We start from the raw sequence: 17,192 nt of genomic DNA, 5'->3' as shown, positions 1-17,192 counted from the left end.
AGTTTAGGGTAGGGGGAGGTGTAGGTGTAGGTGATCTTCAACTACATAGCAGACCATGTACTGCCCCCCCCCCCTAAGGTAACGCTTATGCTACTGTGACGGTTAGCTTTAGGGTGGGGGGAGGTGTAGGCGATCGTCAACTATGTAGCGGACCTTGTACCGCCCACTAAGGTAGCACTCATGCTACTGTGACGGTTGGGTTAGGGGAAGGGGGAGATGTAGGCAATCGTCAACTACAGAGTGGACCTTGTACCGCCCACTAAGGTAGCACCCATGCTTCTGTGACGGTTGGGTTTTGGGGTCACGGGAGGTGTAGGCAATCGTCAACTCCCTGTCTCCAAATTTGGCATATTCTGCATTGTATAATAATAATCTGATGGGTATTTGGAGCTGAATCTTTACAGACACATTTTGGAGACACTAAAGATTTATCTTACATCTTGTAAAATGTGCAAAATAGGAGCCCTTTAAAACTATTGTTTAAAAATGTGTTGAAAAAAAAAAGATCTCAGTGAAAGCTTTGATATTTACAGTGTTATTTATGCGACTAGTCACATATTTGTATTATCCATTTATGTGCTTTCTGCTTCATTAATGTCTATGTAGTAATGAAATGTGTGTAAAAATACAGTGCGCTTAATCAGTTTCGCATCACAATGAAAAATTAAACCGTTTCATACGAATTAGCCATTATTTTTTGTTTACAGAATGTACCTGTGGCCCATTTTAACAGGGTTAAAAACCAGTTAATCTAGATAATTTAGTCAGGTCACGCTAATGATGTGTAAAACACCATTGGGCTCCATCGCAGCTCTCTACACAATGTGTATTTCAGAAACTTAATAAGTGCGGCTAATGCAATACGCACTGAATATGATCTCAGTCTTACTCTGAGGAATGAATCGAGTGCTCCGTTCTCCATGAACTCGGTGACGATGAGAACCGGACAACTCCTGGTCAGGACGCCCTCCAGATGGATGACGTTAGGGTGGTCAAACTGGCCCATGATGCTAGCCTCGCTGAGAAAGTCCCGCCTCTGGTGCTCGGTGTAGCCCGCCTTCAGCGTCTTGATGGCCACGGTTGTTTCCTTTCTGCCAGCCTGTTTAAGTCGACCCCGACAAACCTCGCCAAACTCTCCTGAATGAGGGGAACAGAGGAGGAAAAGGGGGGATGGGGGAGTGGGGGAGGGGCGTGAGGATTATTGGTTTGAGCTCAGGATCAAAAATCATTCGAGGGAAGAGATGATGGTGAAAGAGAAACGAATGCTCAGGGTCTGAATAAGCAAGGGGCTGATGGAGAGAGGGGGTGAGAGAGGAGTTTAGGGACACATTGCGGAGAAGGAGGAGACAGGAATTTAAGGCCTGTGGGAGTTTTGGATCTGGTATCTGGATGTGATAGTTTGAGTGAAGAGGAAGGATGTGATTCAGATCATAAAACAACAGGAGTGTTCAAGCACGAGCACGGGGATTGACAAACAAACAAAACATAAATGAATAAACACAAAACAGCAAGCAGCATGCATATGGTTAGTTACAGAATAAACTCTCTCATGAGTGTGAGCTATTTTTTAAAATCAGGGTTCCTACTCTTTCATGGACAAACATTAAAGGACTTTCGAAAACATTTATATCACTAATAATTTTAAATCGAGTCCCATAATTCACACATCCAGCATATATAGCACCAAGTCCTTCTAGTACTTAACATTTCCCTTACACTTAATATTTACATTAAAATGTCATAGTCAAGGTTATAATAGCTTTGGATTTTTCATTAGTTTTTTTTATTTCGTTTCGACTTTTGTTTTCAATTTCAGTTATTTTTAATTAGTTTTTAGAGGTACATTCACTAGTTTTTATTAGTTTCTATATTTTAAAATTGCTTAGTTTTAGTTTAGCTTTTATTCGTTTCAGTATTAGTTGTAACTGAATTGAAGCATGATTCACTTATTTAAATTCCATTACGATTTTCTGTTATGAGATAAACTTAAGTTTCGCCAGATCCTCTCATTTAAGCCCTCACGCTGCAGAGCTGCAGTTGATCAAGTTTAGTTCAGTCACAGCAGACTGTCATGTACTGTTTAGGTTCGGTTCACCTGCTAAATCATGCATGTGCAGTATTATCAGTTCACCAGTTCTCAAATCTGATCTCTGTGTACTGTTCTAATAAATGAATAACTCTGGAAATTGGTTTATTTCGAGTCAGAGGGGGTATTAGGCATGTTAAAATGTAGGTAGTTTGTGGATAAGTGCTTTACTGAAGATGCGAATCGTTTCAAATGATTCAGTTTGATTTGGTGAACTAGTTCGACCAGTTCACTTAGAAAATCTGGTTAAAAAGAACGATTCGTTCGCGATCAGGATCACTAGTAAGGAAATAAAACCCATTATTGGGCACAAATGTGTTGAATTAATACTTTTAGGTCTTGATTTTGTCACAGGAGCAACAGTAAGGATGACTGAAGGAGGACCGGCTTGATCTGGCCAATAGTATCAGGATTACAGACTCCGAGGTCCCGTACAGGACAAACACCTGGCAGCAGGCTTATTAAATACATTTACAAAGATGAAAACTAAGGATGTTTTTGCTATAATTTTAGTTAGTTTGAGTTAGTTTTGTATGTGCACAATACAGTTTCAGTTCTAGTTTTTTTAAGCATTTTTTTTAACGTAAATGTTTTAAAATTTTAATTTAGTTTTTTTTCTATGTATTTTCTATACTATAATAACTATAATAACATTGGTCATAGTAATGATAATGTTTGAATGTGTCATTTTCAAAAATGTTGACCATTTTAAACATTTATGTTCAATAGGAAAATAGACTTTCTGAAATACTGATAAAATGCATAATTTGTCAATGTTCTTGTATAAGATTTAAATGTAAGATTTTTAAATTAAGGATTTCTTCATTTTTTCATTCAGTTTTTGAAAGCAGCACAATACAATTATTGAAATAACACCAAACATTTTAAATTCAAGCACTTTCAAGGACCTTTGCTTGTTTTTAAGTACTTTCCAGGCTTTGACTGGCCTTTCACATGTCTGCAATTCAAGTAATTTCAAGAAGCACTGGAACCCTGTAAAAATGTAATGTATCTTGTAGAATGACCATAGCAGTTGTTTTGCGCGCTAAAATATGACAGAATTGAAATTTTGTCACCTCATTTTTATATTGAGATATTAACAATTAAGTTTGGTATGTCAGTCGTCATATTATATAAAGTCAAAGCCCTAAAAATAAGATTATTTTGTAATATAGAAAATAATTGTATATGAGTTACAGACTTTGTTGAGCACACCCAGAATAGCACAATTTTTGCAAATAAGACGGTGTCTGGTGCATACAGACAGGAAAAGAAATGAACTACTTGTCATGAGTACAACCAAATTCACAATCGGGAGGTGGTTTAATCATTTCTGTTAGAGAATTTTGCTCGCACAATCTAAAATAAATAAAGTAATAAAACCTTAGGGGTTGATAGCTCCTCCCCTTCTGCTAAGTGAGCGAATAAAGTGTAAACATTTCACTTATATTTTTAAAAGTATATCATTTGAGTATTTTAAATGCACTTAATATTGTTAGAATTTCCAGTGTGAATGGACTACTTACACTATTTATACCACAAAATGGAGTAGAATAGTGTATTTTGGGACACACCTAACTAATGTGCTACTTGTTCGTGCACAATCTGGCTCCTAAAGCAAAACCAGTTACTATGAGGGATGGCGAATACTTCCAGCAAAACCTAAATCTGTTGTATGTTTATGAAAAATCAGATGTTGGAGGTTAGCAAATTCTTCTTAATGCGATATTGCAGATTGTAATACTTGTAAATGTGGTTTACCTGCTCCAATGACTTCTTCTATCTTCACACATGAGATGTCAATCTCTCGGGCAAACTCATGAACTGCCTCGTTTGGGTCCTCATAGGTGAAAGGGTCAATGTAAACTTTTACACCAGGCGATACTAAAACAAAGAAGTCAAGAGATATGTTCAAGATATATCGTCACCTTAGAATTATAAGGTTCTATCTGACATTTTTGTGTCAGTTATGAGTTGAGTTATTGAGATATTCTTATTAAATGACAACTGATTTACATTATGGGATGTTTTTTTATAAGTTGTTTACATTTTAAGACTTTTTATTTAAAACAACAAATGTTACACACATACTGTTTGATATTGAATGCAAAACTTAAAAGTTCAATATCTCAAAATCATTCAGAACGCACATAGAAACGTATAATTCCAAGGTGACGATATGCTGTTAAATGTTTTTCAGATATAAAACACCTCATGTACTAATAACAAAATAAATATCACATTGGGACTTGAATCTTATTGTTTTTAAGCAAAAATGTGGAAAAACAAATACTTTTATTATACTTTTATTGAAAATACTTTTATTGAAACTTCTAAAACTATACATTTTTACCCATTTTCAAATATAAAATATCTGTATAATTCATATATTTTACATTTATATACTTTTTTATGCATATTTACTTATATTTAATTAACTACATTTTTTTATTTCAGCATTTTGCATTATTTTTATTATATATATATATATATATATATATATATATATATATACTACTGGCCACTTTTTTAGGTACACCTGTCCAACTGCTCGTTAACGTAAATTTTAATCAGCCAATCACATGGCAACAACTCAATGCATTTAGGCATGTAGACATGATCAAGACGATATGCTGCAGTTCAAACTGAGCATCAGAATGGGGAAGAAAGGGGATTTAAGTGACTTTGGACGCATGGAATGGTTGTTGGTGCCAGACAGGCTGGTCTGAGTATTTCAGAAACTGCTGATCTACTGGGATTTTCACGCACAACCATCTCTAGGGTTTACAGAGAATGGTCCGATGAAGAGAAAATATCCAGTGAGCGGCAGTTCTGTGGGCACAAATGCCTTGTTGATGCCAGAGGTTAGAGGAGAATGGCCAGACTGGTTCCAGCTTATAGAAAGGCAACAGTAACTCAAATAACCACTCAAGGTATGCAGAAGAGCATCTCTGAACACACACCATGTCCAACCTTAAGGTGGATGGGCTACAGCAGCAGAACACCACACCGGGTGCCACTCCTGTCAGCTAAGAACAGGAATCTGAGGCCACAATTTGCACAGGCTCACCAAAATTGAACAATAGAAGATTGGAAAAATGTTGCCTGGTTTGATGAGTCTCCATTTTTGCTGCGACATTCGGACGGTAGGGTCAGAATTTGGCATCTACAACATGAAAGCATGGATCCATCCTGCCTTTTATCAACGGTTCAGGCTGGTGGTGGTGGTGTAATGGTGTGTGATATATTTTCTTGGCACATTTTGGGCCCTTTAGTACCAATTAAGCATTGTGTCAACACCACAGTCTACCTGAGTATTGTTGCTGACCATGTCCATCTCTTTTTGACCACAGTGTCCCCATCTTCTGATGGCTACTTCCAGCATCATAAAGCACATATCATTTCAGACTGGTTTCTTGAACATGTCAATGAGTTTGCTGTACTTAAATGGCCTCCACAGTCACCAGATCCTAATACAATAAAGCACCTTAGGGATGCGGTGGAATAGTAGATTTGCATCATGGATGTGCAGCCGACAAATCTGCAGCAACTGTGGGTTGCTATCATGTCAATATGGAGCAAAACCTCTGAGGAAAATTTCAAGACAGTTCTGAAGGCAAAATGGTGTCCAAAGCGGTACTAGTAAGGTGTACCTAACAAAGTGACCGGTGAGTTTATATAGTTTTTAAACTTCTTAAACTATATATTTTTACCCATTTTTATGTATCAAATGTTTGTTCACTTAATTTATTTGACATTTATATATTTCTTTCATTTTTCATGGATATTTACATTTAATAAACTAAACATTTTGCATTTTTACATCAGTATTTTGCATTATTTTATAAAATACTATATACAATATATATAGAGAGTAGATTTAATATAGATTTATAATATATCTAACGACCAATTTAATTTCTTACAAATATCATATTCACATATTCACAAGCTTTCTCTCTCTCAACAGCAATACATATGTATAGCAAGAAGGATTTCTGGCAAACAGTGTGTGCAGAAGATGAACTCACCGTACTGCTGCAGTTTTTCAGTGTACTCCAGCTCAGATCCAGTACGCTGCCGTCTGTAACCAGATTATACACACACTGAGAGTCTGGCTTAAGTCTGGATTTACACAATGCAGCCACACACAAAAACAAAAAAATAAAAAAATGTAACTGGGACACATCTTTTGAAGGAGAACAATTGAGTGCTTTACACTTCATATGCTTCAATCATCAATTACGTCACTCAAATTGCATCAAAACATTTCTTTTATGATGACAGTACATAATGTTTTACTAGACATTTTTTTAAGATACTTGAAGATTAAACTTAAAGTGACTTTTAAAGGCTTAACAAGGTTAATTAGGCAAGTAGACAAGTCATAAAACAGCAGTTTGTTCTGTAGACAATGGGAGAAAAAAAAAACATGTTGCTTAAAGGGGGATAATAATATTGACCTTATAATGTTTAAAAAAATAAAACTGTTTTTATTCTAGCTAAAATAAAAGAAATAAGACTTTCTTCAGAAGAAAAAATATTTCAAGGAAATACTGTGAAAAATTCCTTGCTCGGTTAAACATCATTTGAGAAAATTTTGATCACAGGAGGGTTATAATGTTGCCTTCAACTGTACATACAGTTAAAGCCAGAAGTTTACATACACTGTATAAACAGGCACATAACCATTTAAAAAAAAAAGTCAGATGTTAATGTGACTAAACTTTTTTTATCAAGTTCGTTTCTCTTATGGTTAATAGCAGAATAATGAGAGAGAGATTTTTTAAGAAATTGTTATAACTTGTCTTGAAAGTCAAGTTTACATACAATAAGATTATTATGCCTCTGAAAGTGCTCAGATGATGGTGTCAAGGTTTTGGAAGTTTCTGATTGGCTAATTGACAACATTTGAGTTAATTGGAGGCACAACAGTAGAATAGTATTAAAGGAAAACCTCAAACACACTGCTTCCTTTTGTGACAACATGGGAAAATCGACAAGCCAGAATCAACAAAAAAAAAAAAGCCAGACTACAATTTGCCAAATTACACTGGGAAAAAGACTAATTTTTTGGAGACATGTCCTGTGTTCTGATGGAACTAAGATTGGACTGTTTGGTCATAATGGCCAGTGTTACATTTGGAGGAGCTTATCCTAACACCATCCCAACTGTGAAGTAAGGGGCGGCAGCATCATGTTGTTGATGTTTTGCTGCAGGAGGGACTGGTCCACTTCAGCAAAGATGGCATCATGAAGAAAGAACATTATGTAGAAATACTGAAGCAACATCTCAAGACATCAGCCAGGAAATTAAAACTTGGCCACAAATGGGTCTTCCAAACGAATCATGACCCTATGCAAACTGCCAAATTAGTTCAAATGTGCTTTAAGGACAACAGAGTGAATGTTTTGGAGTGGCCATCACAAAGCCCTGATCTCAATCCTATAGAAAATTTGTGGGCAGAGTTGAAAAAGCTTGTGCGAGCAAGACAGCCTACAAATCTGACTCAGGTACCGGTCCGGTTCTGTCAGGAGAAATGGGCCAAAATTCCTTCAAACTATTGTGAGAAGCTTGTGGAAGGATACCCAAAACATTTGACCAAAGTTATACAGTTTAAAAGCATAAAATACCAAGGGAATGTAAACTTTTGACTGTCTAGAAATTCTCTAAAAAATTCTATCATTAATCTGGCATTTAGCAAATGTAAATCATTTAGGTAATCCTAACGAACCTAAAATAGTAAACGTTTAGTATGATTTAACATCAGACATCTTTTAAAAAATGATTATGTTCCTTTTTTAGAGTGTATGTAAACTTCTGGTTTCAACTGTATGTACAATCAACATACAGTATCTGTTTATATGCTTCAATCATCAATTACGTCTCTCAAATTGCGTCAAAAGTTCATTTCATCAATCTAAGTTGATTCGTTTTCGATCAAGACCTTTTGATTTCTCCCCATCTGCAGCTAATTGCTACGTTACATGTAGGTTTCAAAGGCAGGGTCACCAAAACAAGCAGTGCGAAAGATCAACCGTCAAGACTGTCATGTCGTCGCCTTTAACCAGAGCTGCTCCATTATACGGTTCATATAAGACAAAATATAGGTTCTGCTCTGAACGCACTAAGTCAATTAACACCAAATGATAGGTTGAATCCTTAGTGGGGAACAAATAACGTACATGCTAATCGGTGCTCGGTTCACGCTTGTATCAAGTGTCTGAAGACAGCGAACGGTGTATTTAAATCTCCGCTTTCTCATTAGGATCTCTTTGTTTCGCTAACTCTGCATAAGTAGCGTGTTTGAAAGGAAAAACGGGAGCAAAGGGGCCTATTGGAATTCGCCATCTGTGGGATTCCTTTTGTCTCTTGACCTGCACTAACAATGACGCCTGCTGCTAATTAGCATCTCATCTCCAATTTAAATGTCAGAAGGAGAAGAATGACGCGCACACACACACACACAAAGAACACATTAGGATACTCGCGCAGAGGGCATGAATGAAAGAGAAGAAAGAGCTTGAAGCGAAGAGGAGGAGACGCTTTGGCACAACAAGGCGGTCACAGTCAAGAAGAATGTGTCAAATAGACACAGTGGCAGTCGGCCGTCTCTGGAGTGATTGGCAACGTCCCAGTCTTCGCTCGGATCTGGCCGAAGTGAGCATCTTGCGAGAGTCTCATAAATATCCCACGTCAGACGCACTTTGAAGTCTGTTTTCTTTCTGATCCCATTTTGCTGTTGCGCCGCTGAGTTGGTTTGACATTGAGCACTGAGGCACTGAGACGAAAAACAACACAAATAGCCCTCTGCTCAATCAACATCAAATCTGAATGGATCCTGTTTACTTTCTTACCACAAGTCCCTGGTCTAAAGACGCAAGTGACATTAGCCAAATATCCAGGACATTTTGTGATCGCAAATCGAAAGCATGTCTTTTTCTAAATACAAAAGTACAAATGTTCAAACCAAGCTTTCTGAATCTGTTCAACCAAGTTATATAAGAACATATAGCAAAATCTGCTTGAGTGAAATTTCTGGACCAGATGGAATTTACAGGGTTTCTGCAGATCATTTTTAAGAACGTTATGTATTAAATTTTAGACTTATACAGGGCAAAACACTAAGGGCCCTATCATACACCTGGTGCAATAAGGTGCAAGAGGTGTATGGCGTGATTTGTTGCTATTTTCAGACCAATGCAACTGTAATTTTCACATTTTGCGCCATGTTGTTTAAATAGTAAATTCATTTGTGCCACTTTGTGGACTAATATGTATGCTGGTCTATAAAGGAGGTGTGTTAAGACGCATTGTTAGCGCGTTGCTATTTTGAGGAACTGAAATAGACTGCGCCTATGACTAACTAAAACCTGGTCTAAAGTCCAGTGCAGAGCGCATTAGTTACGCACCTGTGCCGGTCAAAAACGATTACACATTGCTTAATACACATAGAATATACAGCAATACACAAATATCTTTACCTATGAAAAAATTAAAGGATTAAAATATTACAAAATTTATTATTTTCTACATAAATATAAAAACCACGCCATCCATACCTTTATTATGTTTTTTCAGTTTATTCATGACAGTTTGTATTTGCATAATGTTGTTATTATTAGTAGTATTTTTTATGACATGCATATTTATATTTAAGTTTACATTTGTCCACCTGCCAGGTTTTGGAGACGTATGCATCACTATATGGGGCATAAGAATAGGACATGTGTTTGGATATAACTGGATAATAGAACTGAATATTGAATATTATTATTGTTCATTTATTCGTTTGCTGGAAATTAGAACTAAATTTAGAAATACTTTTGAAATAAATCTTAGCGCGTAACAAACTAAATAAAATATATAGGCTGATGGATGTCCACAGTGGAGTGTGTACAACACTGTTTCCATACTCCAAGAAAGTAAAGGAGTAAAGTAAAGAGTTAAAGTAAAGAGAAAGTAAAGTGGCTGAATGGAGAAGGATCATTCTTTATCCTCACGCTGCAGATGGTCTGTTTAACTGTTTTCTCACTAGAGAAGCTTTCATTTTTTCCACTTACAAATTCCATCATGTAAATAGCAAATGCGGTATGGCATGACGCAACTGACTCTTAAAGGGAATGGGAGATGAGATGGTTTAATGCATGCTATGCTCAAAAACACCCCCAACTCATTAAGAGAATAAGCACAACCCTGTTAGACCATGCGCCAGGGCAAGTAGCAAAAGTGGATTCAGAGCCCTTAATGCTTTTGGGCCATGCGGTTTAGACTTTGCCCCTAAAATGTTAAAATAGAGCCCTAAATATTTTTTCTATTGCCCCATTAAAATAAAAAAAGTAATTTTTTTGCCACATAATTTAAATTATGTGTCAAAACAAGCAAACTGTAGTTATATACATATACTTTTTTCAGCATAACTAGTTTTTAAAAACTAAAATAAATGAAATGTATGCATAAGAGTGTGTCCAGGTCAGTGTCCTGACCAGGTACCTATAAATGCATTAAACAAATGTTATTTTAATCATCTAAGCAAAATGATGCAAGTTTTTAGATTATGAAAAAAAATCTTCTATGATGAACCTTACACTAAAATGGTAAAGCTTCTCTAGTAGTTGGGTTTCCTTTCCCCTGTGTTAATGTGCATTTTGAAGTATCGCATGGGAAATGAGTGATAGAAATTGCAAATTTCGAATCAAAATACCATTATTCCGCACAAAAAAACTGTTTCAGACTTGTGGGAACAGAGTTAATGCAAATAATTAGAGATGGAAATGCATTTGTATCAGTTGGTTACTAGGTTACCGATACTAAAGTCAGCCAATTTCATGGAAATGCCCCTAATTTGCATTTGGGATTTTTTCTTTTCATGCGAACATTGAACAGTAAGGCTGGACGATTAATTGAATTTAAATTTCAAATGCGGTTGAGCAAAGCTGCTATTGTCTTGCACATCTTGTCAGGGAAGCATGATGCGATAATAAATCTAGTGTAATAAATCTTCTTCAAAGGCAAGAGGGCGCTCTCACGAAAACACCAAATGTCCATGAAGAAACCCTGGAGAATGACTAAAGGTTATCAAATAACCATTGGGAACATACTGAGATCTGATTTCTTGTCTGTCATTGTACTGTTTATCTACGTGACACGCAACAGGTGAGGGCTAAATTACACCCATCAGACACACACATGGAAATGGTGGGCGGGGAGAACCAGCTCATTTGCATTAAAGACACTAAAACAGCTACAATGTCCTAACAACTTAAATTTCCAATCTATCCAAAGATATAATAAATAATCTGATGGGTATTTTGAGCTTAAATTTTAGACACATTCTGGAGATACAAAAGACTTATCTTGAATATTGATAAAGCGGCAAAATAGGCGCACTTTAAGACATTTTAAGACACCCTGAATTTAACGAAAATTACTCTGAATATAATTATTCACATTTTCATTGGCTATAATAACATAAAATCCAATTACGTTACATTAAAGAAACAAAATATAAATGAGAGACATAAAACATTTGCGAATAAAACATAATTTCTATCCAATGAGTCTGAGAGAACAAAGTCGTCACTTCCTGATAAACTTGTGTTTATATCCACATGAAAAATTGAATTTGCTGTGGTAGGAGAAGCCAATCTGGGCCTTTTTTCTTATAATAAGTAGATGAAGACAAAGAGGAAACACTGTTCTGGGAGGTAATGATACCAAAAGAATTTGATAATGGACTTTGGTATTTTCCCTGCAGGCACAGGACGTCAAGATAACGTCATATTGATGTTGTACCCCAACGTCATGGGGAAGTTGGATGTTGTTTGGAAATTAAAATTGGGTTAACGTCAGAACCCAACTTCAGGCCGACATCAATGTCCAAAGTCTAACCTAAAATCAACATAAAATTAACCAAATATTAACGTCTAATCATGTTACACCTTGAAGTTGTGTGGACATTACCACTATGACGTCTATCAGATGTTGGATTTTGGTCACTTTTCAACACATCCAAAAATTAACCAAATATCAACATCTTTAGACGCTGGCTAGACATTGAATTTTGGTCATCTGACATCATGACCTATATCTAACCTAATATTAACATCTTGTGATGTGTGCCTGCTGGGTTCTAATGACCAAAACAACAATTTATATGCTGTGTAATGTTGTTGGTCTGATGATTTGTCTATTAATGTCATCTCATTGTGCCTAAGTTTTGATAAAAATAAAATGTTTTTTTTTTATCACATGAACAAAATAAGACCTTTGGGATGCGCATGCTGGAATTTATTCACCAAATGTGGTTCCATTATAGTTGATGTGCATTTTTTTCTAATTAGATAAAAAGTTGATACATTTTGGAGATTTTGTGCTCATTTTCTAAATGCATGCATAGCTTGACATTTCCATTAAGCATTTTTCATGTGCTAGTCTAAAATCTGCATTAAAAATATGTGGATGGAAACACGGCTATGTATAGTTCATCAGAATCTGTGAAAAAGGAGCTGGATTTCATCCACCAAAATGGCAGTAAATGTGATTTAACAGTGCATAATTCATCACCACACATATACCAAATAAAGAAGAAAAAGGGGTCATTTTGGCTCCACTTAAGCTACATTTTGTTCTCATTAAAGCTGTTTTAGTTACAAACAAGTCGCGTTATGAAAGTAAAATGAGTTGGTGTTGATGTTTTGAAGGAGGAAGTTTAACCGTTGAACGTTCGATGTCAATTCTTACCTCAGGCAGACAACAGCGATGACTATCATGGCAAGGATGACCACAAATCCAGCTGAAGCAGAGCCCACAATGAGAGGCAGCAGATCCTGTACGGAGCGTTCTGGGTCATCTGTCGGATGAATTTAGAATATTTAGAAAAAAAATGGCAAAATAAGCAAGGCTTCGGTTCATATGAGCAGTTTCAGACGTAACTGTTGACACGCTGTAGGAGTATAGAGCTATAAAATGAATATGGATGGCAAAGCTCAGATCATATAGACTTGGAAGAATCTGATGTGAAATGACTCACATATATATACTGAAATCTTTGACAGACGAAACATTTCTGAAGTCTTTTTTCTCGGGAGAGAAATCGGAGAGGCAGGAGATTTACTCTAAGCAGCCTAAGAGAAACACCTTCGATATTTACTCCTAAAATAATATGGTTGATGGTTTCGTTAAGAACTTCTAAAGGGGTCAGATGATGCAATTTCACGTTTTCCTTTGTATTTTAAGCAAAGTATATTAAATTGTATATTCAAGCTGTGGGCGGCATGGTGGCTCAGTGGTTATCACTGTCACCTCACAGCAGGAAGGTCACTGGTTCGCGTCCCGCCAGTTGGCATTTCTGTGTGGAGTTTGCATGCTTTCCCCATGTTAGTGTGGGTTTACTCCAGGTGCTCCGATTTCCCCCACAGTCTAAGACATGCGCTATAGGTGAATTGGATGAACTAAATTGGTCGTAGTGTATGACTGTGTGTGTGTGTGTGTGTGTGTGTGTGTGAGAGTGTATAAGTGTTTTCCCAGTACTGTGTTGCTGCTGGAAGGGCATCCACTGCGTAAAAAATATGCTGGAATAGTTGCCGGTTCATTCCGCTGTGGCGACCACTGATAAATGGCACACTGTTAAACATTTAGATAGGCATGTGCAAAAAAGTTACTGGCCTTTTTCTGAGGTTTTAATTATAGTGTTCATGCATACATACACAGACTATGTTCTGAGAGCTGAGGCGCTTATTTTGATTTTCTATGGTGTCTTGTCAATGTCAATGCCAACGTCAATGTCAATTTCATTTAATAAGCTCTATTAAACACAACCAAAGGTTGCCCAATGTGCTGCACAATACAAATCACAATAGAAAAGATATAAAATAATAGCTTAAACAAATAATTCCCACTGATAAAATGGTAAATTAAAAAAGGTGAGTTTTCAACCTAAGTTTAAAAACAGACAGAGATGATCTAGATCTAATACAGAGGGGCAGAGCATTCCACAATCTTGGACCAGCTACTGCGAAAGCACCCCTGCATTTCAGCCTTAATTTAGGGATGCATAATAATCTCTGGATTGATGACCGAAGAGACCGACCAGGCTGATATTCAGTCAACAGATCTGACAGTTACGAAGGTTAAAACCAGGAGAAGAATTTTAAAAGTAACACGAAGAGCGTAAGACTGGTGTGATATGGTCATGTTTTTTGTTACCAGTTAAAAGCCTTGCAGTAGCATTTTGAACTAACTGTAAACGGGATAGAGTTGTCTGACTAATCCCAAAGTATGAGTAAAGACTGGTTTACACTTCTGCTTCGAGTGATCGCCGTGACCCATGGCGCAAACCTTGCGTGTTGCCATGCATTTATACTTATGAATGCTGTTTGTGTTGCTCTGCAATAACCCTTAATAACCCACACTTATCAGCACAACCAAATCGACCAATGACAGAGCTTGCATTACACGTCGCTGCAACGTGCAGTTGCATAATTGAGAGGTACACGTCAGCGTCAGTCATGGCGAGGGCTATGCGACTGTGCGAGGCTGCTCCAGAGCATATGCGTGCGCTTGACGCAGAAGTATAAATCAGCCTTTACAGTAGTCCAACCGAGAGGTAATAAAATCAGGAATAATTTTTTCAAAATTTCATGGCTTTGCAATCAAAACATGTCATTATAATGGAAGTCAATGGGGCAAAAACCGCCACTAACATAACAAAAAGGTAGTAAATTTGCCCAGAAGGCATTGCTGAGTTTTCAAAAAAAAATAAAAATTCAAAGCATTTTCATAAAATATGCATCAAAATAAGATTTTTCTGCAAAAATTATTACATTTGCTCAAAGTTGTGGCCAAATTAAGACTCAAAGTCACTCCAGAGGGTATATGCTTATTTCACCATTGTAAGGAGCCAAAGCGAGGCTGCGGTGGGAAGAAACCTGGAAGTATAGGACCATCACTGTAAACATTGCAGTAACATGCTGTGTACTACGAATCCCCAGCTGTTGCTGAGATTTCAAAATGCAGAAATGGTGTAAATATCACTTTAATATCATTAAGTAAGTTTAATTTAAACAATTAAATGCAATTCAGCATCAAACAACATCACTTTAAGAGTAATATGCTCAAGTGTCCTCCTAGGCTTCAGTTCATGGCACCAGTTAAACACCATGTGGACACTTTCCTGCTTCAGCCTATGTAACCCGGTGAGCAATAAAACACCGCAGTCCTCTGCAGCACTCCCTCGTGTTGTCTGTAATAGTGTTGTCCTGGTACTGAAGTTTTAAAAACGTCCTGCTAACATTCAAGCGTTCATAAACAGCGCTGATTTACCATAGTATACACCAGTGCTCATCAGTTTACCGCTCCTTACCCAGTGCAAACACAGATACACGGACACTGGAGCGCAAAGCAGCCGTGAAGATCAGTCGAGTCATCAAGCAGATCGCTTGTCTGTGTTTGTACTCAGTAAACAGCGGAGGGTGAACTGATGACCTTCTCAGCCAATCACAGTCATTTCTGTTGAGCACTTGAACACAATGGCAAATCAGCACTGTTTTAAGAAAGCCATCAACAGTGCCTTTAATGTTAACGGAAAATGGACAGTTTTTCTTTTAATTCAGTATTGTGACAAGTCTAATATAGTAAAAGAATCAGTTCATTAACTTGAGTTTGATAAATGGCATCTAAAACGTGTATTTAGGAAAGAAAACGTTAGCTAACTAGTGCCATTTCCCTTAACTTTGCTGAAAATGAGCTTTGATTTCCCTTTTTATTGTCACTATTCATTCAAAATGGACCGTCGGGTCACTCAGAAGGCGGTAAAATTACAAATTTGTGTCACTTTCTCTTCGCTGATAAGATATAAAGCCAGGTACACAACATTCCTATGTAACTCTCAACGATACTTCTGGGTTTCTTCCTTGATTTTGCATTTTAAAAATGGCGGCAGCATGAAATCAGTCTATTAAAACATCCCCAACAGCACACAAGGGTTAAGATCTAAAGACTTCCCTTTCCTATAAGTAGGCTTACATGGTTTGGCCTATAAAAAACATTCCACACAGTATCAGATGCCAAAAGAAGAAAACATCAACATCCTCACCATAAAGGCTTGTACTGAAATCCACCGGGTTGCTATACCGTCCGTACCCAGCTACCGTTCGAGCTCGAACCTGCACAGAGTACACCGTGCCAGCCTTCAAACCCTCCACTTTGGCAGAAGTGTGCTGAGCTGTGACCGTATGAGAGAAGGACTCTCCCTGAGGAAAACAAACACACACACACACACATATAGTTCCTTTAACAGCCAAAACAAGACTCTCAAGGCATTCAGTGCTTAAAGCTAACAAGTTTCCACTGCAATTAGCGGATCAAAAGTATCCGAAAAGACAAAAGCGACACCCAAACACCCAAGTAAATCCTACAGGCGAATTAAGCGCCACTCTTTTTAGCATTAGCCATTGGGGTTTGACCGGTAGCCATCTGTTGTTCCATTGTTCTCCACTTTAAGTCGAGCCAGGGTTACTTTGAGCTCACGCCAGTTAAACCCATGCTGGGCGCCTGGTGTAATGTCATCTGGCTCGGGTTCAAGAGTTCTTCAGTCAGGGGGTGATTTAGATGCACAGCAGTTCCTCACCCTCTCCTGGTACTTGATCTCATAATCCAGGATCACGCCATTGGGCCGCTCTGGGGGCAGCCAGGAGAGGCTGAGAGTGCCAGCTGTGGCCCGCATTAAGTGGACGGTGGGGACTGCGGACGGAGCTGTAGGTGTTTGAGAGATGGAGAGAAAAGAGAAAAAAGGACAATGTCTATATTAGAATAAGAGCAGATTACGGCAGTGACTCTTCAGTGGTGGGTTGTGATCCATAAATGGGTCTCTAGTTTGTTCTTATTGCGCAGGCAGCTGGGAAATAAAATCCTAAATCGCATGATAGAAACTGAAAGACTGAAATTGGAATTGAAGGGAAATACCCAGCGCTGCCGTCTTTTAGTCTAATTAAAATACAAGTTTGCAAAAGATGAAGAGATTATTCTGAGTAACGTGTTTAATAAATGAAGTTGTTGTACATAAGATTGGATTATTTTTATCACACTGCTATTTGATTTTTTTTA

General features: G+C 37.4%; 1 protein-coding gene across 1 annotated transcript in view; it reads right to left on the bottom strand.

The window, feature by feature from the left end:
- The window catches only part of LOC130240480 (ephrin type-B receptor 3), a 108,922-nt gene that overhangs the window by 39,868 nt on the left and 51,862 nt on the right, over positions 1-17,192 (bottom strand). The window contains exons 7-12 of the mRNA XM_056472017.1: positions 16,717-16,841; positions 16,183-16,339; positions 12,831-12,939; positions 6,118-6,170; positions 3,848-3,970; positions 890-1,137 (exon numbers count right to left, since the gene is read on the bottom strand). Coding sequence (XP_056327992.1) covers positions 890-1,137; positions 3,848-3,970; positions 6,118-6,170; positions 12,831-12,939; positions 16,183-16,339; positions 16,717-16,841 — 815 coding nt within the window. The remainder of the gene's footprint in view (positions 1-889; positions 1,138-3,847; positions 3,971-6,117; positions 6,171-12,830; positions 12,940-16,182; positions 16,340-16,716; positions 16,842-17,192) is intronic.

Source organism: Danio aesculapii, chromosome 2 (assembly GCF_903798145.1).
Source record: "Danio aesculapii chromosome 2, fDanAes4.1, whole genome shotgun sequence".
NCBI classification, from domain to species: domain Eukaryota; kingdom Metazoa; phylum Chordata; class Actinopteri; order Cypriniformes; family Danionidae; genus Danio; species Danio aesculapii.
The sequence above is the reverse complement of the archived record's forward strand: the minus strand, read 5'-3'. Positions and strand labels throughout refer to the sequence as shown.